This window comes from Plecotus auritus, assembly GCF_963455305.1.
Source record: "Plecotus auritus genome assembly, chromosome: 7".
Lineage (NCBI taxonomy): Eukaryota > Metazoa > Chordata > Mammalia > Chiroptera > Vespertilionidae > Plecotus > Plecotus auritus.
Window position 1 is genome coordinate 13,097,719 of NC_137774.1, and position 22,185 is coordinate 13,119,903.

The following is a 22,185-nucleotide window of genomic DNA, read 5'->3' on the forward strand; positions in this document are numbered from 1 at the left end:
CATGTTTCATATACATATTTATATATATTTCATGTACAAAGTTACATTCCGAACCCCAGGGATTCCATAATAGAAATAAATACTGAAATAACTACATTGCTAAACGAGCTTTTTGCTCATAGAAATGAAGCCTCAGCCTCCAAGAGACAGAAAGTAGGACAATCTAGAATCCATTTTTTCAGATGATAGAGGCAAGTAAAATTCTGGATAAAATATCTAGGACAAAAAACAAATTCAGAACATAAAATGGCTAAAATATATCTTCAAATATTGAGAAATGTATGACATTGATAATAACAACTTAATTTTTTAAAGAGAAAGAAAAAGACATTTTGTGTTATAAAACAGCATAACCCTGTTAGAAAAGCATTTATGATTTCCACATTTAATCTCTCTGCTCTTCCCATGTTGCAAACATGATCAATGAAGAAGAGCCCTAAATCTGGTTGAGTCCTTTGGTAACGGTCATAATACTCACAAGGAGATAAATAGTCAATTCCACAGCATTTGCAAGACACGCGTTCTTTAGTACAGTTAATACTAAACGACAACTGTTTTGCTTTGTTAGGTTTCTAAGGCAGCCATTGCAGAGGGTCTGTTCTCAATGCAGGAAGACCTTTACAAGAAAGGAACACTACAGCAACCGAGAGAAGACATTTTAACCTCTTCTATGCAAACGCACTTCACTGGAAAAGTTATGTGCTGCATATGTTGTGCTCAAAACCTTGTACACTCTCAGTAAGCTGCAGCTATTAAGATATTCATTCCTATTTTAAAATTTTAGATCCACAGGAATTCGAGAAAAATGCTCTCAAAACTGAGTTCCTAGAGAATATCCTCCCTTTGCCTCAGGGAGTTCAGCCTGCCTTTACAGAAAGTAAGTGCCAGGCTGATGGATATGATACGGTCATTCGTGCAGATCAGCAAGGGGCCGATGACCGCCGTGTCACGTGGTTCAGCCTCACATATAACCGAAGCGTAATAAAAGGAGGAAATTCTCGGAGTCCCTTATTTCTTCCAACAGGAGTAATTTTTCTTTTTCTTTTTTTTTACACAGAGACCAACCACAGGTACTCAAGCTTTTCTGCCCTTGACATGCAAGCTACAGGCAGTTCACACCAACTGCTTTGCTGCTTGCAAGAAGCTTACTTGTTAGTATTTTCTCCCCCAGTTACCACCTTGACCAAAATGCTCTCAAAACTGAGTTCCTAGAGAATATCCTCCCTAGAGAATAAAACAAGAATATAAACCTGTTATTGGGCGGGAGGGAGTCCTGGAAAGGTGGCCTAAGTTTTGGTGCCCTGAAGAAAAGTAAGTAGCTTAAGCAAGAACATGATCCTTTTAATACAGTTTTTACCAAGAGTGTTTTCTTCTAGTCGTCTACAGTAGCCACAATTTTACTGTGTACACGATGTGCTCATAGACACATGTGGCCTCCTCCAGATCACTATATCTCACGTATTTTATAATCCACCCTAATCATGTTTATGAAGCAAAGACACCGGCATACTTTTTACAACTACCTTTACATGACAGTTCAGAAAAACAGTCCCTGGTAGACAACTGAGACGGGTCTGTGTCTGCTTTCTTCTCTTTGATAGTCCTGGTAAGAGGTCGTTATCCAACAGGTTTATATTTTAGAAATAGCACTTACATTCATATTTAGCTTTGCTTAAAGTACTGAGTAAAAAATGGTAAATCACACATTTTCAAGAAGCTTGAGAGGGAAAAAACCGCAGCATAATCGTTCTTAAAAAGACGTATTAAACAGGGTAGACTCTACTTTTTAAATGGGCATCGAGGGTGAAAGATGTTGTGTCAAAGTTCACTCCACGGTATCTTGGTTGTCATCTTGCCCTTCATCGTTTTCCTCTTTGACGATGGCATTTTAATCTTGCAAGGGCATAAAAGCTCAAATGTGTCATTTACATACAAAATATCAAGTGCAAGCGGTTCTGTAGTTTTATACAGAACAAGAGAAACGACCGTTCCTAATCAAGTGCCTCTCTCAGTCCGTTTGGCCACGTTCCATCACCAATACAGCTTTACTCCTATTAACTGGTTAGGGCAGCCCAAGAACAATTAGTAAACAGGTAAATTTTTTACATGAAAAAAAAAACTCAACCAACCACCACCATCCTCTGATACAAAGCATCCAAAACAATTTCCTTTTTAAAAAATCCTCTCACTGCTGATGCCTATCTTCTAAGCCTTCTAAGTATAAACTTTCAGACATTTAGTATGAAAATGAGTGAAACTAGCCTCAAAAAAAATTTAGCATATTCAGAGAAGCAGGCCTCATAAACTTTAGAGCTCTAGTAAGTCAGAAATAGGAAACATTTATTTAAATAGTGTAGTCTTAATTTCTTTAATATAAAACCCCCCCATCTGATGAAAACAAAGTTTTTATATATCATATAAACAAGATTTTTCAGACTTGAAAGTGAATGTTAAGTAATTTACATTAGCTTTTAGCCCTCTTGGGACATTTAGATAAATCCTGATAATCCACCCGATATTAATTTGTGTCAGTTTTGTAATACATTGGGGGAAAACTTTACGACTGTACTTAATAGTACAGTTTCACTAATCAAGTGTTTCCATTAATTCCATTATTAGTGACAGCTAAAAAGTGACCCCATCAAATAAAGTGAGTGATATTCGCTGTGGCAGAATAAACCACATCTGGATTGCTTTCTAGAATTCACCAGTTTGTAGAAAGTAAACACTCTTTGATTTGTTCGTAACATACTGAAATTGCCTATAACACTGGTGCAGTAAAACAGCTAGTTCCTGTATTATTACAGTAGGAGATTTTATAATGTACAGTTAACGGGGAAATGCTCACACATTATGTGGTGAATCTTTCCTCACAAAGAGAGCATTAAAGAAAGAGGAAAGGGAAAGAACCATGCAGAGGGGACGGCATGCCCGTCTCCGCCTGTGGCCCACGGGCTCACTCACTGCCATACATCACTTGCCACACTATCAAGTGACTCCTTTCCGCTCTGGCAACAGAAGGTTCAAGTGGAAGATCCTCTCCCAGAAGCTCCGATTCTCCACCTTCATCACCTGGTGGGTGGAGGATAAGGAGACTCAAGTTAGGTTGAGCATGGAATGTGCAGGCCGCTGTACATCAGACATGCTGCTCGTGGTCAGTGCATCAACAGGGCACACACAACCTGTCTGACTCCCATCGCAGAGAACACAGTGAGAGCAATGCCACGAACCGGAGTCTTACCTGCCTGACTTCTGAAAAGGGTAATTCACTTTCCACACCACACCTTAACCCTGAGTCCTCTGTACCATGTTAGAGACTCATCCCAATATGTCTGCATACGGCAGTTCACAGAAATGGGAGCTAAGAAGGGAAAGCTGTCCAATTCTGTGTTTATCCAAAATGGCCAGTCTACATTTGTCTATTTCAAATGAAGAACTGAGACTAGATAGAAGTATAAATGTGAAAGATGGGGATAGACCCCACAAACTAAACCCAAACAACTTCCTGTCAGACAGTGAAGTTGTCCGGTCAAAGGGAACCGACACCGGCACACGGACACTGACATCATCTCCTTGCAGCACTAGAGAGGGCAGATTCATCACCTAATATGCTGGGTTTTCCTTCCCATGATGTTCGAGTTTAGGATGGGTAAGGAATTAACAGTGCATGGTGGAGATGAAGAAATGAGGCTGAGACACAGACAGACTAGGGCTGTTTCCAGGAGTAGCTCCGTGAGGCTGACAAATGAGGTCCTGAGCAGACACTGCTCTAGGCGCACATCCAGCAGTTTTGCTGCTGCCGAGCGGGTTATTCTGGCACAGCCCAGGGAAACTCGCCTAGTGGGCCAGATTCTTCAGCAGAACCCTACACTTACACAACAAGGGGTAAAGCTATACCACTGTCTACAGAAGTCCGTAATGTGTCTCACCTGAATTTCAGCCGGACAGAAGGAAACACTAATACTGTCAACTAGAAACAGTGGAAAAGAAAGACCCCTAGAAACGTGCATTTCTCTCTGTAGGCCAAGCTCTCCTTTACCCAACCCCTTGTGGCTTTTCAAAGTGATGTCCAACTGTAGAGAGGAGCATACTTTAAAAGGCTCAAGGCAAAACCCAGCCCCAGCTGGTTTGGCTCAGTGGATAGAGAGTCAACCTGCAGACTGAAGGGTCCTGGTTTTGATTCTGGTCAAGGGCACATGCCTGGGTTGTGGGCTTGATTTCCAGTGGGGGGCGTGCAGGAGGCAGTCAATCAATGATTCTCTCTCATCATTGATGTTTCTTTCTCTCTCCCTTCCTCTCTGAAATAAATAGATATACACTAAGTGGCCAGATTATTATGATCTCTGAATGCATAATAATCTGGCCACTCAGAGAGAGAGAGTGTGTGTGTGTGTGTGTGTGTGTATTTATATTAGAGGCCCGGTGGATGGGTGCAGTCTGGCCAGCGTGGCCAGGGGTAGGGGACATGGGCAGTTGGCCGGCCTGCCTGCTGGTCAAACTCCTGGTCAAGGGGACAATTTGCATATTAGGCTTTTATTATATAGGATATACACTGAGTGGCCGGATTATTATGCGTTCAGGTCATAATAATCTGGCCACTCAGTGTATACTAAAAAAAAAAAAAAGACACAATCCAATTTCTGTACTGAAATATAATTAGGTAGTTCAAAACAAATACACTTTAGTATAAAAAGAAATACAAAAAGGAAGGAAGAAAGGGTAGATGGAAGGAAAGATATAAGAAGTGCTTTTCCAAGTAAAGAATTCAAAGAAAATCTCGTAGAAATAATTTATCGAGTGGTTTCTGGTTTACTATGAAAATCCAAGTCACAGAACCCAGTAGAATCTGAGCTCCCAGAACCACTGACTTACCCATTCGGAAGTCAATGTAGCCCTCTCCTCCACTGATGACAAGCATAGACTTCAAGGGCGTCTGGCTGCCAGGCTCCTGTGCAGATGGCCCTGCTTTGTCACCTGTCAGATCTGTGCCACTACTGCCACTTTGTGGGCTGACAACCTGACCTATTTATATAGGAACAAGTGAATATTACTTATCACAGATTGGAGTGGGGAAACATTATTTTCTGAATATTTTCAGAAACTTGAACCAAAAAAGCAAGTATATCCTAATACAACCAAAGTAGTGGGGATGCTAGAAGCCTCTGCATGATCAGAAAACATCTGGAGACGTCCTAAGAGCCCAATTCGAAAATCTAAATGAAGCCATTCTGTACCAAACCAGACATAGGCCCAAAATTCAGCATGAAATCTGGGTAGAGCCAGGCTGGTCTTAGCAGCCTGCTCCAGACTTTTACAATCTACAGCTCTTGATCTGAGGGACAGTGGAAAGGCCTCTCTCCTGAGAGGGCACATGTGCATTTGTGTAAAAGACTAAAGAAAGTCTTCATCCTAAGCCTTATGAGTTTGGGTATTCCTAATTAATATTTATATTTATTTCAAATCCACAGTTTTCCTTTCATACTTAAGAAAGTATATCTTATATTTTAGATTATGCAAATAAAGTTATTGGTAAATATGTCATTTGCTCTAAAGTTTAAGTTCTAAGGTAGAATCCTGGAGCATAAAATGGTATAGAGAGAAACCTTAAAAAATTATTCACACTATAATCTCTAAGACATCCTCTTAGAAATTAAGTGGGGGGTAAATTTGACTGCGGGGTAATGTTTTTTTCTTGGAGAATCTGCTGTCCTTTGGTCAAACTGCACAGACCATGCCTCTAGGACACAGCAGTACACAATCCTATGGTGCAACACACTTCTAAAAAGAAATGTATGTTGAAGGTGGATAGGATAGTTTACTTTATTCCCACAGTGTCTCATTCATGCATTACTCAATGATGCTCTGGAAGAAGTCAGGCCTGCTAGAGAAAACTACTACAGGCTGGTTAGTTCTGACACAGAAGCAAGAGCACAGAGGTATGATACTAGGGCCAACCTGAAGGTTTAATCCTTAGGGCCAACTGGTCAACTATGTTGCCAATTCTACTTCCAGATTTATACCCAATAGGAAAGTCTTTCCCATATACTATTTTAATAGTGGGGAGTGGGGGGGGGAGGAAGGCAGAAAAGATCTAGAGGTCCATCAATAGGAGAATGGAGCACATTTATTCAGATACTAGAGGCCCGGTGCACGAAATTTGTGCACAGAGGGAGGGTCCCTCAGCTCGGACTGCACCCTCTTGCAATCTGGGACCCCTCGGGGGATGTCCAACTGCCAGTTTAGGCCTGATCCCACATGGGTAGGGCCTAAACTGGCAATTGGACATCCCTCTCGCAATCTGGGACTGCTGGCCCCTAACCGCTCACCTGTCTGCCTGATCACCCCTAATCACTCTGCCTGCCTGCCTCATTGCCCCTAACTCCTCTGCCTGCCTGCCTGATTGCTCCTAACCATTTGCCTGCCTGCCTGATCACCCCTAACCACTCGCCTGCCTGCCTGATTGCCCCAACAGCTCCCCTGCCTGCCTGATCGCCCCTAACCACCTTTGCCTCGGCCCCTGTTGCTGTGACTTCATCCGAAAGGACATGCGTAATGACATCCAGAAGATCATTCAGCTGTCCGGTGTAATTAGTAGATTACGCTTTTATTATTATCGATTAGCACCATAGTTAATTGAATAAACTAGATTTTTATGTATAAACTTAACAAATCTCAAAATGAGAAGTTGTGAAAAGTATATATTAACATTTAAGTTAACTTCAAAATCACAAAAATACTATATATTGTTTATAGATATGTCAAATATAGTAAAAGTCTAAAAACGCGGGCGGGATAATGGTTACAGATGAAGAAAAAAGGGGAAGGGAATGGGACTAGAGCAGCAGTGGGCAAACTACGGCCCGCAGGCCAGATCCGGCTGTTCTACCTGGTTCTCTTGCTCTCCCCTCCGCTCCTTTACTTTGAATTTATATTAGTTCACACAAACACTCCATCCATGCTTTTGTTCCAGTACTCCGGTCCAGTTTAAGAACCCATTGTGGCCGAAACCGGTTTGGCTCAGTGGATAGAGCGTCGGCCTGCGGACTAAAAGGTCCTGGGTTCGATTCCGGTCAAGGGCATGTACCTTGGCTGCGGGCACATCCCCAGTGGGAGGTGTGCAGGAGGCAGCTGATTGATGTTTCTCTCTCATCGATGTTTCTAGCTCTCTATCCCTCTCTCTTCCTCTCTGTAAAATATCAATAAAAAAAAAAATAAAAAAAAAAAGAACCCATTGTGGCCCTCGAGTCAAAAAGTTTGCCCACCCCTGGACTAGAGGAATATAAAAGAGACTCGAAGGGGACTCTAAGACATATTTTTTCTTTCTTTAAGAAAGCAAGAAAACACTATTTCCAGCATTTCCGTTTCTAGGAACTTACCCTAAGGAAATAACTACAAGTACAAGGCGTTTCAGGCAGCTCATTGCTATGTGGCTAAGCACACTGAGTAACCAGAGCACCCTGTGCCAGCCCCGCACTATGCACACTGACCGCCTGACCTGTGGAACGCCTCGGGGACAGTGCGATGGTTAGTTCTGTGTCAGCCCGGCTATGCTATGGCGCCAGGATGCTTGGCCAAACTCCGGTCTAGATATTGCTGTGAAGGCATAGTTAACACCTAAGTCAGTGGACTCTGAGTAAAGCAGATTACTCTCCATAAGGTTGGTGGGCCTCCTCTCTTAAGTTGCTGATCTTAAGAGAAAAAGATAGGACCCCAAGGAAGAGGGAATTCTGTCTCCAGAATGCTTTGTACTCAACCTGTAATATTAACGCTTTTCTGGGTCTCCAATATGCCAGCTGCCCTGCAGATTTCAAATATATCAGCCTTCATAATCACATGAGCCAATTTCTTAAAATAAATCAAAATATCTACACTTCCCCTCTCTCTCCCCTTCCTCTTCTTTCTCTCTCACACCCGACCCCCCGTTGGTTCTGTTTCTCTGAAGAACCCTAATTAATACACTAAAACACTATGTCCAACGTGACACAGTGAGTTGGTGTGGTAAAGTCATATTTAAAATCTGTCTAACTCTTAAACTAGCCTCTTATGGGGGAAAATTCAAAACATGGACCCTGCTTACAGGTGGTCAGCAACACCATTTAGTATTCCCAATGGGCAGAACGCTTTCCACCGGGCATCACACTATTACCTTTCATAGCTAGATGCACTTTACGGTTCCCAGAGCACTTTCATTAGTTTTCACAATAAATGAGGCCAGCAAGGAGCAGATACTAAAATCATGTCCATGTAAGAAGACGAGGAAACGAGTCTCAGAGGTTAAGCAACTTGCTCAAAGCGACAGGCAAGTGGCGAGGCGGAGGGCCCAGACTCCCGAGCTCCCAGTCCCCTGCGCTTGGCCGCAGCACTGATAAAGGCACCAGAGCACATTCTCCCTGTCCTCCTGCACCAAGCCTTGATGACAGGGGCTTCTTCCTAGCCATCTCCTTTATTAGGCCAAGACCATTTGGGGTATTCTGTGGTGATAAAATAATACAACTGCTTTAAAGAGTAAGCAGGTTCGTTGCTTAAATAAAAATCAAGTAGTCTTTTTTGGGGGGTGGAGGAGATTCCAAAACAATTTCATTAAATAGCCCTACAGTGCTTTATTCTTACCTCCACTGTAGAACTTTTCATATATATTAGTGAAATGATCTGTAATTCTAGTACTTAGCGTTTGAGCGGGGAGTGGAACTAAGGGACAAAGGAGAGACACTGACATACACCTTCTCATCAGGATAATCGACCTCACCTGGGACTGCCACGAAGAATTTCACAGCATCCCGATGCCCATGGAAGCAAAGCTGAGCATGTGCCATTGAACAATAGGGTATAAATGTCCCTGGAGTCACTTTATCGCTGTTTTCATCACCATACACGCGGATCACACTTCCAGGGCGATTTCCTGGTGCTCCTGAGGTTTTATTTGCTGCAACAGAAAAACCAAATACCAACTATTTTCCCCTAGAAACTTGTAATGATGCAAAAGGTTACTGGTTAATCCTTATGACAGATATTATCTAAAAGCTACAGCCAGCTGAGATAAAACAAAGGCAGCAATGCCAAATCAAGACACAGCTAGAAGAGGAGAGAGAGCATGCCAGTTATTTGTAAGTTCCTCGGTAAATGGAGCAGGGGATTTTGCCAGTCTAGCAATAACTAAGCTCACTTTTTCAACACATCCAGTAATTTTTAAAAAATCATTTTAGTTAACAAAAGAAAACATATTTGAATCTTAGGAATATCTGTTTTGTTTTGTTTTGAATCCCCATTTTAGAAAACTAACCAGTACATAGTTAAAAGTAAATGGGCATATTTTAAAATAAAATTTTTATTGTTTATCTTCTAATTTTTCTCCTCTGTGGTAAGAATATCTCGAGGGTGTGGTAAAAAGCTGTGCTTAAAAGGACCCACCTACTACAATACAGTCACTTTTACTGACACCACACCAATGATGTGCTGGACTGTTTTAGAATGACCAGACTCACAAAACATCCCCATTCCATGGGCCAGTCAGTGAATGAAAGAAACGTAACTGGTAACAAGAGTAAACAATGAAGATTAATGACAGTTTTAAGAGCTGTTTCGTGTTTTTACTGGAAAGGAAAAAGTCTGAAAAGAAAGTTCAGCTGCAACGAAAGATGGTAAACAGACTAAGCTGCTGAGCAGTTTGGTGGCCATGGAACAGACGTCAAAAACAGAACACCTGCTGCGATGCAGTGCCTGCACGTGGGTGACATGGAGAACATTCAGGAGGCATCTAGAGGCGTGAGACAGCCTCACAGTGGCCATGGGAAGCCAGGAGGAAGAGTGGGAGGAGTGGGATCAGGATCTGCACTTACCCCTCAGCCCCAGTAAACGTCCCTGGTGGAGGATTACAGCTACAGCGAGAGGAGGAAAGGGGACATGGAGAGGTGCATGACAGGGGGAGAAGAATTACTATAAGCCACCACTCTCGGCGTCTCCTATCTGGTAACTTGGTGCCCGAAGCGCCAACCAAATCCAACTTGGTATAATACCAAGTAACACTCAAAAGTTCTTAACCAAATCCTCTGCCCAAAAAATACAATTTGATTCACTGTGATTTTGTTTTTCTCAATCATAAAGCAATTGCAGTGATTCATAAGAACTTAATTAATGGGGAGCATTTCCTAAATGCTAATATTTCCCCTTTTTCATCAAGAAAGCCTGTTCAAAATAACAATGCCAAAATGGAACTCTCTTTTATAAAGAGCTGAAATGAAATAACCTAGGATCTCTTAAGTGGTCTCAGCATGTAGATTTTATAAGTAACTGATTAAGAACTTAGGTTCTTTAAGGCTCCCGATACACCACCTTCCAGCCCTCCTTCCTTCCCCTGAAAAAAGGTAGGACCGTTCTGAAGTGTTTATTAACTTATCTTATGGACTTAGGGCACTTGTTTCCAAACCATTCCCTGCCTGTGAATTTTGCAACAAAAAACACTTATTTAATGAATGATCAATGTAATGGAACATAATGAGAGAAACACACAATGTATATTTTGTTCACAAAAATAATGGAACATAATATAAAAAACATACAATGTACATTTTGTTCACATTCTTTTCAAATACAGGATAGATGACTTGTCTCCAGCATAAGGAAGGGCTTGCTGACCTCCTGAGAAACTTCCCCCGTGACTTTTTCTAAACCAAACAGAACCTCCTAAACTAACTGCCAGGGAGACATGAAAAACTAGAATGAATACTAGTAGTGTTTCTGGATACTGGTATGAAAAGAAGAAAGAAAAATGGAGTCTGACCTTTATTTAAGAGGAAACAGGCGCTGGCTAGTGCGGTTCGGTGGTTGGAGCGTCAGCTCACACACCAAAGGGTCGTGGGTTCGATTCCCAGTCAAGGGCATATACCTGGATTGTAGGTTTGATGCCTGTCCCCAGTCAGGGCTCATGAAGGAGGCAGCTAATTGATGTGTCTCTCTCACATCCATGTTTCTGTCTCTCCCCCTTCCTCTCTCTCTCTCTCTAAAGAAAAAAAAAGAGGAAATAGGACTGTTGCTCCTGAATTGAGAAAAAGTACCTCTCAGAATGAACTGTTACTTGCTACAGTTCATAAGTTTCCATGGAAAGAGTGAAGGAACAATAGTTGGATCTTTGCCACCAGCTTGATTTTCTGAATTACCACCGAGTTGCCAATACCAAAGCAATTCCTTCTGCCTGAATTCTGGACAGGACCATTCCCTGCAGCTCTCGATCTGCACTGTGACAGTTTGGTGAGCGAAAATATACTTACTTTCTGTCAGTGGGATGGAGATAATGACACCGTTTCCCGTGCCCACCCACAGACGATTGCAGGACACCATGAGAGCTGTGATCCTCACGAAAGAGAAGCCCAGTTTTCCGGTACCTGCACAGTGGGGGGAACAGTTCATTAAGACACCGGAGCAGATGATGTCTGAGATGCTAGGTCCCTCAGAGCAGTGGGTTAATAGGAGAGAAAACTCTCCTTTGGCTTTACCTCCTAGCTCACAACTCATGCTTAATGGGAACAGAAAATTCTAAACGTGGCTGCCATCACATTATCATTTAGAAGGAAGATACTGTGGCTCAGGAAATATGACAGCATTTAATTAGGGAGCTGCAAAACCAAACCAAAACAAAAACCCTCAATAAAAACAGTGTTTACTAAATTGGGAAATTAAATGTCCTTTCAAATTTACCAGCTGAAAGAGTTCTGGTTTGCCTTAAAATTCTTTGTGTAGATGAAAACAATTTTTGCGGACAAAACCTACACTCTTCTTATTCAACGGCAGTTTAGAAATTTTAGGAAACCACAGGCATATAATGTAGGGAGAATCAATGCACTTTGTTATTTCAAGAGAGTTTTTACAACTGACTTTATTTTCTGGGATTTGAGGGGCAAAATTATTAAACAGATAATGCATTTAAAACAAACAGCATTTAGTCACTCATATTCTACTTATAAGAACTGAAGAGTATGATCACAGAATCATGTTAGGAATCTTAACTTTATTCAGAAATAGTCTTAGAATCTTCATAGTCTAACCCTATGGTCAAAGTCCACCCCTGACATTAGTCTGTGCCCATGTGTACATAGGCCTGATTCCCGGGAGGGCACCTAGCTATCACCAGGTTTTCTGAGGACAAAGGCCCTAAAAAGGTTAAAAACCACTGGTGCAGCTCAACCTCTCTTCATAAAGGAATCCTCAATGAATGACATCTCTAATAGTCACCCAGCTCTGCATTAGGAGCTGAGGGTACAGCAGGGAGCACGCCAGAAGTGGTCCCTGCCCTTCATGGCGTTTAGGGTCTGTGGGAGAGAGAGGCAGGAAGCAGGAATCACGTAATACCAGTGCAACCACAATAATGAGGAGCCCATGAAGAAAAAGTGTAAGATGACCTAAAGCAAAGTGGGAGACAAGAAAAGGTCTCTTCTGGATGTGACACCTAAGCTATGGTCTGAAGACCAATAAAAAGGGACCAAGAAGGACTTCTCAGACAGAGGATACAGTACATGTGAGGCCCTGAAATGGAAAGGAACTTGTTGAGTTTGAGTCATTGTGGGTAGAACAGAGTGGGTGAGGAGAGTGGTCCAGGCCACTTCAATTCCTCTGCTCATGTCACTTCATCTAAAGGCAGTGATATTCTAAAAGTACGTGGGAGTGGGGATAATGCGTCCTGGTTACTATGCAGGGCACAGACTGGAGTGGAAAGAGGGAGCCCCAGTGAGGAGGCTCAGGGTATCCAGGCAGGAAAGGATGGCCCTGGCCTACAGGGACAGGGGTAGAGATACAAAGTAATTGCTTGAAGATATTTTGGGGGCAGACTTGACAGCTCCCACAGGGTAGATGGAGTGTCTGCCTGACACCTTCAGTAATAAGAGCTCACTAACCTCAGGCAACTTATTCACTGGTTCTACCCAGCATATGAGAACATTTAAAAATAAAACACTTTATTTAATTGACAGAAATAAAACACTTTGGAAGCTTACCTAACATTTTGCTGACATAAGGCTCAATGTCCACATCCTGTAGATGTTGGTAAGTGTGCGCATGATAGAGACGGAGTGTGGAATCCAAACGAATGGAGACCCACACACCGTCACCTACCCACGCAAGCTGCCGCACCTGGCTCTCCTTCCTGGGGTGTGCATCGAATGATTTCTAGGAAAGATTGTTCAATCACAATGTTACTTTTAATATGTAGGAGTTTGTGTTTAAAAACTGTGCTAATATGCACAAAATATGGAAGAATATATATTAAAAGAGCCTCAATAGTGTTCACTAAATATGATCAGAGCTTTATCCCAGACTTCAAAAGAAAAAGAAAAACAAAGAACTAAAGGATGCTGGATTTTGACACCGTACAGGTCATCGACTTATGGAAGTAATACTGGCACATCCATGTTATGTGTCAGTGTTCAACAATAAGACTGAATTTGATCTCAAGATTTTGTTGGATTGCGGAGAAATTACATGAAGATCCTATTTATAGAACTAAACAAAAAGGAGCCTGCATTGTTGTGTGTGTGTGTATGTTTACACACATACATAAACGTATATCTGCATGTAAGAAACCGATCTGAAAAATAAACACCAAATGGTTAACTTTAGGACTTTTAGGTAAAGGACAAAGGGAGATGGAGACCTTCCACCTTAAAATTTCCCAGCTTTAAGTTGTCTTAAAAAAAAAAAAATTTACATCTGGTTGCAAAACTTTTTTAAAGAAAGCAATGCTAAGAGGTCCTCCTTCCCCTCTGCCCGTACATAATTAAACAAATCCAGAACCATATATTCAAACATATATGCACTTATGGATACTCAGACACATTATTTCAACATTTGTGTTAATCTTCTTCCTTCAAAAAGAACTCAAAACTTCCCATTCTTATAGTCAAAAGTGGCAAGATGTCATCAATGTATCATTAAAACACACAGATTCAGAAAATAGTTTCTAAAGACGCTGAAAATAATTAGTCTTAGGATCTTCAGGAAATAGAAATTCAGTAAGCAGAGAAAAAACAGGTTAACTTGCCTCGATTTTCATGGCCTTTGGCTGAACCACATAGATTTTGTTCCGATAGCCACACCAGACTTTGTCATGTACCACAGTCATGCATCGGATGGAATGGTGAGGCCGCCCGAGATCTAACAGGTGATAGTTTGACAAATCCCACTGCCCATCTTTAAAATAAGAAATAGATTACTAGTTAATGTATATCACCTTTTACTAAATTTTAACACAAGAAGAAACATTCTAACAGGGTGTATAATTAATTTTATTCATGAAGCACCCACAAATACCATGTATTCAGTATATCCTTTATTTGCAGAAACTGAGTTCTCTTATTTTATAAACTACAAAGTTGGAAGAGACCTCAAAGCTCATCCGGTCCAACCTGCCACTCAATACCTGGACCTCCATGCTCTCAACAGTAGTGATATGATAAGTCAGTTATAAGTTACCTGTTTATAATAATACCAGAGGCCTGGTGCATGAATTCGTGCATGGGTAGGGTTCCTTGGCCTGGCTGCCGATTGGGGCCAATTAGGCCAGCTGGCCTGGGAGAGGGATTGCAGGAGGTAGGCCAGCCACAGGAGGTTGGCTGTGGGAGTACACTGACCACCAGAGGGCAGCTCCTGCATTGAGCGTCTGCCCCCTGGTGGTCAGTGCATGTCATAGCAACCGGTTGACTGGTCGTAAGGATCGCTTAGGCTTTTATATATATATATAGATAGATTTTAAGAATGAGAAGGGATTAAAATTATTTGGGGGATAACATATCTCACTCACTTGCATTCTGATATATTTTCTTGCGTAGAAGTCAAGGGCAACTTTAGGAATCATGTGTCCTACAATTTTAGTGATGATAGAATACAGATGAGAGCCAATGCTGGAAGCTTGGTCTGCTTGAACAATTTCAGTGAAAGAAAACACACTGCCTCACCAAGCAGCTGTTTCATTTTCAGAAAGCTGTAACTGTCAGCAAAATACTCCCCATTCCTGGCTAAAGTCTGCCTCCTCACATGTAATCTCCCAGTAGTCTATAGTTTGCCCAATGGAAACAGAATAAATCCAGTGCAGCTTCTGTTACTGACCCATGTGTTCTCCTTTCAAAACCAAGCATCCTTGGCACATGTCTTTGGACCCTTCAGCCTAATTCCTCTTTGTCCATCCATGTCCATTTCATACTGTCTAGCTATCAGAGTGGAACCCTATTCTAATATCTATGAGATTTATGACATTAACTAACTCATACTGAATTTGTAGTCAACCTTTAAGGAATTCTCACTCTTCAGACAGGCCTCCTCCATCTTACTCTTCTGAACCCAAATGCAGAACGTGTCGTTTCTTTATTAAATGTACTTTGCTTGTGTTGCTCTGTCAATATAATTTTGGATTCAGTACACTAAAGCATTTACTCTTTTTTTCCTAGGCTCTTCCACGTACTGAGTGACTAAAACACTCTGCCTCAGTTTCCTCATCTATAAAATGAGGATGACAACAGAATCTTCCTCATAAGCTCTGGTGACAATTGCACTCAAAGTCTGTAAAGAACCTGAACAAGGTAAAATAGAGGCCTTTCCTTCTTTTTGTTATGTAGTCGTTAACCAGCTATCTCTAGGTGCCAGTCAGTTATAAAGCCACCTAAGTACTCTCATAGACCTCACATTTCTCCAAAAGATGGTAGAAACACTGTTTTAAAGGGGAAGAATATAAATAACGTAACATGAAAATCACTAAACCTTATCCAATTAAAAATTATTTTAAACTAGACACCCAGTGCACAACATTTGTGCACTGGGGGGGAGGGGCGGGGAGACTCCCCTCAGCCCGGCCTGCACCCTCTCACAGTCCAGGACCCCTCGCTCCTTACCACCCGCCTGCTCACTGCTCCTTGCCGCTTGGCTCGCTGCTCCTTCCTTAGCACTGCCACAGAGGTGGGAGAGGCTCCCGCCACTGCCACTATGCTCACCAGCTGTGAGCCCGGCTTCCCCTATGGGAGCGTACTGACCACCAGGGGGCAGCTCCTGCATTGAGTGTCTGCCCCCCTGGTGGTCAGTGCGCATCACAGTGACCGGTTGTTCTGCTGTAATGGTCACTTAGACTTTTATTATATAGATACTTACCAAATGTAAGTAGATGCAAATTATTTTTTAAATACTGGACAAAGGAAAATTATCCTCTCACTAAATTTCTCCCACTTGAATAAGCACATGAATGAAAAACCAGCACCTCCGTATCACATTATATAAGAGGACCATGAAATGTTAAAACTGCTTGCTCAGTATAGTAAACATATTTTCACTGAGGCATACTATAAATGTATACCTCCAACCAGGCACTACATGTTTACTGCTGTCACACATTGTTAGTATTCGGTTTAAACCTTTATTCTTTCTCCTATGAAGCATCACTTCTTTAAAGCATAAAAAACCAATCTGTTCAAAATGCTTTTGCAATGAAACAAGTGAGTGCACTTATTTTCTATTCATAACAACTCACCAACTCCTCTGTGAAAGATAGCAAGGGTGCCATCAGCCAGGGCCACTAACACAATTCCTTTCACGTGTCTGCAAACAGGAAAGAGGATTTCAGAACTCTCCATCAGGGATACAGAAGGGACCACATGATACTGAACTAGTTCAGAGGCTCTCAGAGGGCCAGTACATGATAAATGAGGAGCTCACATCAGAAGCTAAATGAACACACCCTCTTCTTCATTGAGAGAGCTGTGCTATAAAAATGTCACCTGAACTAGATAAACAGCATATGTGGTGACCCAGATGTTCACGATGGGACACAGACTCCTCTTCTCATCACAGGCTATTGACAAAAGGTCCACAGACCAGAGACACACACCTCGAGTAGAACTATCAGAGGCAGCTCTGTCACTTAAGAGACAAACTGATTTTTGACAGTCAACACATAGAAAGGACTAGTAAAAGCCTTAGTTAACATATTCACAGAGTATAAAGAATATTCTAAAACAAATATATATTCACAGGTATTAACTGGTTTCTCCCACAGAGCACTAGAGAACTCATAGCATGGTGAGGTATCAACCTGGCAAGTTTTTCTATTTTACTTTCTAGTTTCATCTCACTCAACTTCTCTAATTCTATAAAGAAGGTAAAAATAATCTGGATATTGATTTAGTCATGAAATACATGTTAGCTTTAATAGTCTTAAAATCTAGTTTAAACCAAGATATAGTATTTTTCTTTTTCTTTTTTTTAATTTTTCACTACCTTTTTTTTTATTGTTTGAAGTATTACAAATAGTAGTACATATGTCTCCTTTTTTTTTTCCCCATTGACCTCCCCCTCAAGATATAGTATTTTTAAAAGAAAGAATTTCTAAAATAAAACTTACACAATACTGAGAATCGAATCTTTAAGTTTAATAGAATGGAGACATTTCCTCCACTGGGCTACAGATGAATGGACATACAAACTGCAAGAACAAAATCAAGACTGGTAAGGCATAGAGAACATTAAGTCATTGCTTATGTCTAATAATGACCACAAAGTTCCTTCAGGAGGAAAGAGGAGTAACATACATATTTTAGGGAAAAAATGAGAGTGTGGGTAGGCCTAAAGCAGAGAAATAAGCTGCTTAAGCAAACAGAAACATATGAAGAATAAAAGCCAGAACTAGAATGCAGTGTCAATTTCAGGCTACCCCACACTTCAGAATGCTTGGCAAAATCTTTTTAAAAAAACCATCATCCTTTTCTACTAGACTGAACTACCACTTTGTGAAGACAGTGGTTTACACCCGACAGAGGCACTCCAAAGCCTGCAGGACACACCAGCCCTCCACCTGCCTTAGTACAGTTCATAAGCTAAAATGGTTTTACATGGTTGGAAAAAATCAGAGTATTTCATGACATGAGATTTATATATATGCAACTCACACTTCTGTGCCCATAAGTAAAGTTTTATTGGAACACAGTCCCACTAACCCACTTACATATTGTCAAATGTGGTACACAGAAGTATAAACAAAAAGTACATATTAAAGCAAAGAATTTTATAGATGTACTTTCAATGTGGCTGCTTTTGTACCACAAAGCAGAGCTGTGAAGTTGCAACAGAGATCGTATGGCTACAAAGCCTAACATATTTCTTATCTGACCCTTCATGGAAAAAGTCTGCCGTCCTTCATTTTATAGTATTAGACCACTATGAAAAAGATGCACTAGTGACCTTGTTAACCTTAGGAAAGTATAATTCTGTAAGACCCCCCCCACACCACCAGAAAGTGAACAGACCATGTAATAATGTTTGTTATCACCTGCTAAGCTTTCAGACTGATCTGTCCTGGTTTTCCTAGTAACTCTACTGAAAAGTTATGTTTGGATTTGGGTCTTCCTGCAGCCAAATACATTAGTTTAATCCTACATAAATCTCCTATATATGCATCAATAATTCTCCGTCTCTGTGCTAGTCAGGATCTTCTATTTCTGGATCACTCAGATTTTAAAATTTTATTAACCTCTTCTTCCAAGAATATTATATAAAGGGGACACCATGACAGAGAAACATGTGGTTTAGCATTCAGAACCAATGCAAGTCCAGTTTATGAGACTGTTGCAATATAACCTTACAATTTATGTGTATATAAAATTCTTTGCTTTAATATGTCCTTTTTGTTTATATTTCTGTGTACCACATTTTACGTGTCTTTAGTTCCTAAAGCAAAGGTAAAAGACTGAAGATGCTCTGATATTAAAAGAGTGGGCACCTACCAGCCGTTCTGAGCTCCTAGCCACATAGTTGGTAAAAGGCTGCTCATTTTCTGGGCTTCTTCTCTCACCAGGTCTTGTTCATTTGGCAACACTGATATTTGATCTTTATATGCGTCCGAGTCATTACTGGGAAAGGTGGGACAAAAGGAAAAAAAGCTGAGTGTGCTCAGTTAGTTTTCAGGGATTGGTCATTTCTATACTTTAGTGTACAGTTTTAAGAAAAAAAATCAAACACTAAAATTCCAGAAAAGCCAAAGTTAAATGCTTACGTTAAATATTTCAACAACAGTACCAGAAGAAAATCAACATACTAGGAGGACCAAGTTGCAAACATGGAGTTAAGAAACGGTAATGAAATATAGCAGTTAATATCCAGACTATAATTATGCCTATCCCTTATAGTTATTTTGAACTTTATCAGTTTCTTCTTAAAGGAGCAAAGAGGAAGGGATGGTTTGTTTTAAAAACCACACACATACACAGAAAGGAGGGTAAAATATAAAGAATTTTCTAAAATAAATTAATAAGCTTGCATTCACTCCCAAGCCTTCTTCCTTTTAGAATGCCACATATATAATAAAGAGATATAACTGTATTATCAAATTCAAAACAAATAAATGTACTAATTCCAAAAAGATGACTATTCTCTTTTTAAATATACTTTTAGAGAGAGGGAAGGTGAGGGAGAGAGAGAAACATTGATGTAAGAGCAAAACATGGATCTGCTGCCTCCCGCACACCCCCTACCAGGGATCAAGCCCACGTCCCGGCATGTGTCCTGTCTGGAAGTCAAACTGGCAACCTTTCGGGGCACAGGTTGATGCCCAACTGAGCCACCAGCCAGGCCATGACTTTATTCTTAAACTGACAATTAAATGTTACGGTATTCAATTGTTCTATATACTAAGAGGAAAAATATTAAATTGCAAAAAAAATCCAGTTTAGATAAACCCCTATCTGCAAGACCTAGAGTAGGCAAGAAAGAAAAAGAATTCACGAAATGGACCTAGATTAACCAACCTTTTAAAGAAAGAGCCTAAAACAAATTGTTTTTTAATAAAATGTTTGCCAGAGAACTAAACTCAAAAAGGTCATCCAAGCCCACTTGGGAAATTGAAACAATGGCCAATTTCACTGCTGACTAGAGTGGGAGTGAGAGTAGGGGTGGGGATGAAAATAGCAAGAATTATTAATAGAATGGAAGACAGTGAATACAATAAAAAAAAATCACGCTAGAGGAGAAAATGACCAGAAAAATTTTGACTAATATATTTTATAGACAAGACTTTTTTCATAAATTGGAAGGAAAAGAGAGCAAATGGGGAGGGGGGTATCCAGAGACAATGAAGAGGAAGGAATAAATGACATAGTGGGAATAAGTAATGGCATCTAAGTCTGCCACAACAATACCAATTAGTGGGAATATTTTGGCTGTTTGAGGTTATTTTGGTTCCTTTTGTGTGTGCACTGATGTGGTTTCCTAAGTTACTGACCCATTTGAATACCTTGACTGATACACTGGTGAGAGGTCTTCTGGGATTTGAACTCCCAACGGATCTGTAAAGACGTGCTCTGTGTACACGCCCGTTTGGGAGACATCCATGTTGTCTTCAGCTGACCCTGCATTGCCTTCTGTGGCTTCAGTTGCTTCTTCTGCTGTTGGAACATTTTCATCAATCTCACTACTTTCTGCTTCCTTTTCTAAAAAATAAATAAAACATGCTAACCATTCTGAGTTTGAACTTTTCTACCAATAACTTCCTTGTACAAACCCTTGCTACAGAATTCCACTCCACCTACCCACTCCCCCCTCTGCACTATATCCTGACATTGAGAATTCATAATTTCATTTAACAATCATTACAGCATCTTCTTTTATGTTCTTTCATTCTTGTTACTTTAAGATCTACATTAAGTCCATTGTGAGGCATCTGGAGTAGGCTCCGGTGCTATACAGATGGTATGAAGGAGGATGACTATACCTGGTGGTTTTTCTGTCACTGGAGAAGCACCGTTGGTACTAGGGGGAGTGGCACCTGCTGTCACACCTTCTGCAGAACAACCAACCACTGTGATGCCTCCCAACAGGCTGTCTGTCTCTGCCGAGCTATTGCTTGTCATGCTTCCAGATAAAGATGCTTTGTCTACCTGTCCAGATTCTGAAAGCTCTTCTCCTGCGGGGTAGTCTGTTTCTCGTGCTCCTAAAAACACAGATAAACCTTCTTTTAATGCTAAGTAAACTCCTATAACTAGCTTTTTCTCCATAAAAGCAACTATGGGTTTTAAATAAGAGTGTATAGGTAAAGACAAATAGTTATTTGAATATACTGCCAAAGATAGCTTTAAAATGTTTTTAAACTAACCTTCACAAAATGGAAAGCAGCTTAAAAATTTAAGATAATACTTCTAGTAATGCTAGCAAAAGAAAACATGAAAATGTCAGAAATTATGCTCCTGCTGTTAATATGAGCTCCTAGGCAGCCACCTAATGAGGTTAAAACCAATGAAATCTAAATGTATGTAAATTATATTTGCTATTTGAAATATGGACTTCTGCCTACCACTATTAAAAATTAATCACCCTAAATGTACACAGTGCCTTAAGTATTAGTAACACATTTAAAAACTAAGCATTTGTAATATAAAGATAAATCTCTTCAGTTTTTTTTAAATTTAGAAAGCTGTTTTTATTCGTATCTCATTAAAATTTTTTATTGTAGTCAAATACACACATATGCATAAAATTTGCCATCTTAACCTTTTAAAAATATTTTTATTGATTTCAGAGAGGAAGGGAAAGGGAGAGATAGAAACATCAATGATGAGAGGGAATCATTGATAGGCTGCCTCCTGCACGCCCCCTACTAGGGACCGAGCTCGCAACCCAGGCATGTGCCCTTGACCAGAATCGAACCCGGAACCCTTGAGTCCGCAGGCCAACGCTCTATACACTGAGCTAAACCGCCTTAACCACTTTTAAACGTACAATGCAAATGGCATTTATAATGCTGTACAGTCATCAAAACTATCCATGTCTAAAACTCTCCCATCACCCCAAACAGAAAATCTGTACCAATCCTATATAATAAAAGCCTAATATGCAAACTGACCAAACTGCGGAAGGACTGGTGGAATAACCAGTCACTATGACGCGCACTGACCACCAAGGCGCATACACCTAATGCAGGAGCTGCTCCCAGCCCTCAGGCCTCAGGCCAGCCAAGGTGGGTGCCAGCGGCTCCCCCCCCCCATCACCCCTCCAGTCACCCCGCAGAGGGAGGCAACTGGTGGAGGGCGGTGCCAGCAAGTGGGCAGCACCAGGCCGGTCAAGGCAGGTGCCAGTGGGGCCCCCCAATCACCCTGCTGGATGCCCCACAGATGGGCCCTGATAGCCAGCCAGGCCTAGGGACCCTACCTGTGCACAAATTTTGTGCATCAG

General features: G+C 41.0%; 1 protein-coding gene across 19 annotated transcripts in view; it reads right to left on the bottom strand.

Moving 5' to 3' along the window:
• The window catches only part of SPAG9 (sperm associated antigen 9), a 110,497-nt gene continuing 88,312 nt past the window's right edge, over window positions 1–22,185 (bottom strand). For 6 of the 19 annotated variants that reach the window (XM_080677545.1, XM_080677560.1, XM_080677543.1 and 3 more), the window contains 11 exons: window positions 20,729–20,947; window positions 20,252–20,447; window positions 18,747–18,872; window positions 17,369–17,449; window positions 16,499–16,566; window positions 14,027–14,175; window positions 12,984–13,155; window positions 11,265–11,378; window positions 8,747–8,923; window positions 4,873–5,022; window positions 1–3,072 (listed from right to left, as the gene is read on the bottom strand). In XM_080677545.1, coding sequence (XP_080533671.1) covers window positions 2,957–3,072; window positions 4,873–5,022; window positions 8,747–8,923; window positions 11,265–11,378; window positions 12,984–13,155; window positions 14,027–14,175; window positions 16,499–16,566; window positions 17,369–17,449; window positions 18,747–18,872; window positions 20,252–20,447; window positions 20,729–20,947 — 1,568 coding nt within the window. In that variant the 3' untranslated portion in view covers window positions 1–2,956. Of the gene's footprint in view, window positions 3,073–4,872; window positions 5,023–8,746; window positions 8,924–9,836; window positions 9,876–11,264; window positions 11,379–12,983; window positions 13,156–14,026; window positions 14,176–16,498; window positions 16,567–17,368; window positions 17,450–18,746; window positions 18,873–20,239; window positions 20,448–20,728; window positions 20,948–22,185 lie in introns of all 19 variants that reach the window. The other 13 variants (XM_080677557.1, XM_080677554.1, XM_080677555.1 and 10 more) reach the window with 5 other exon arrangements.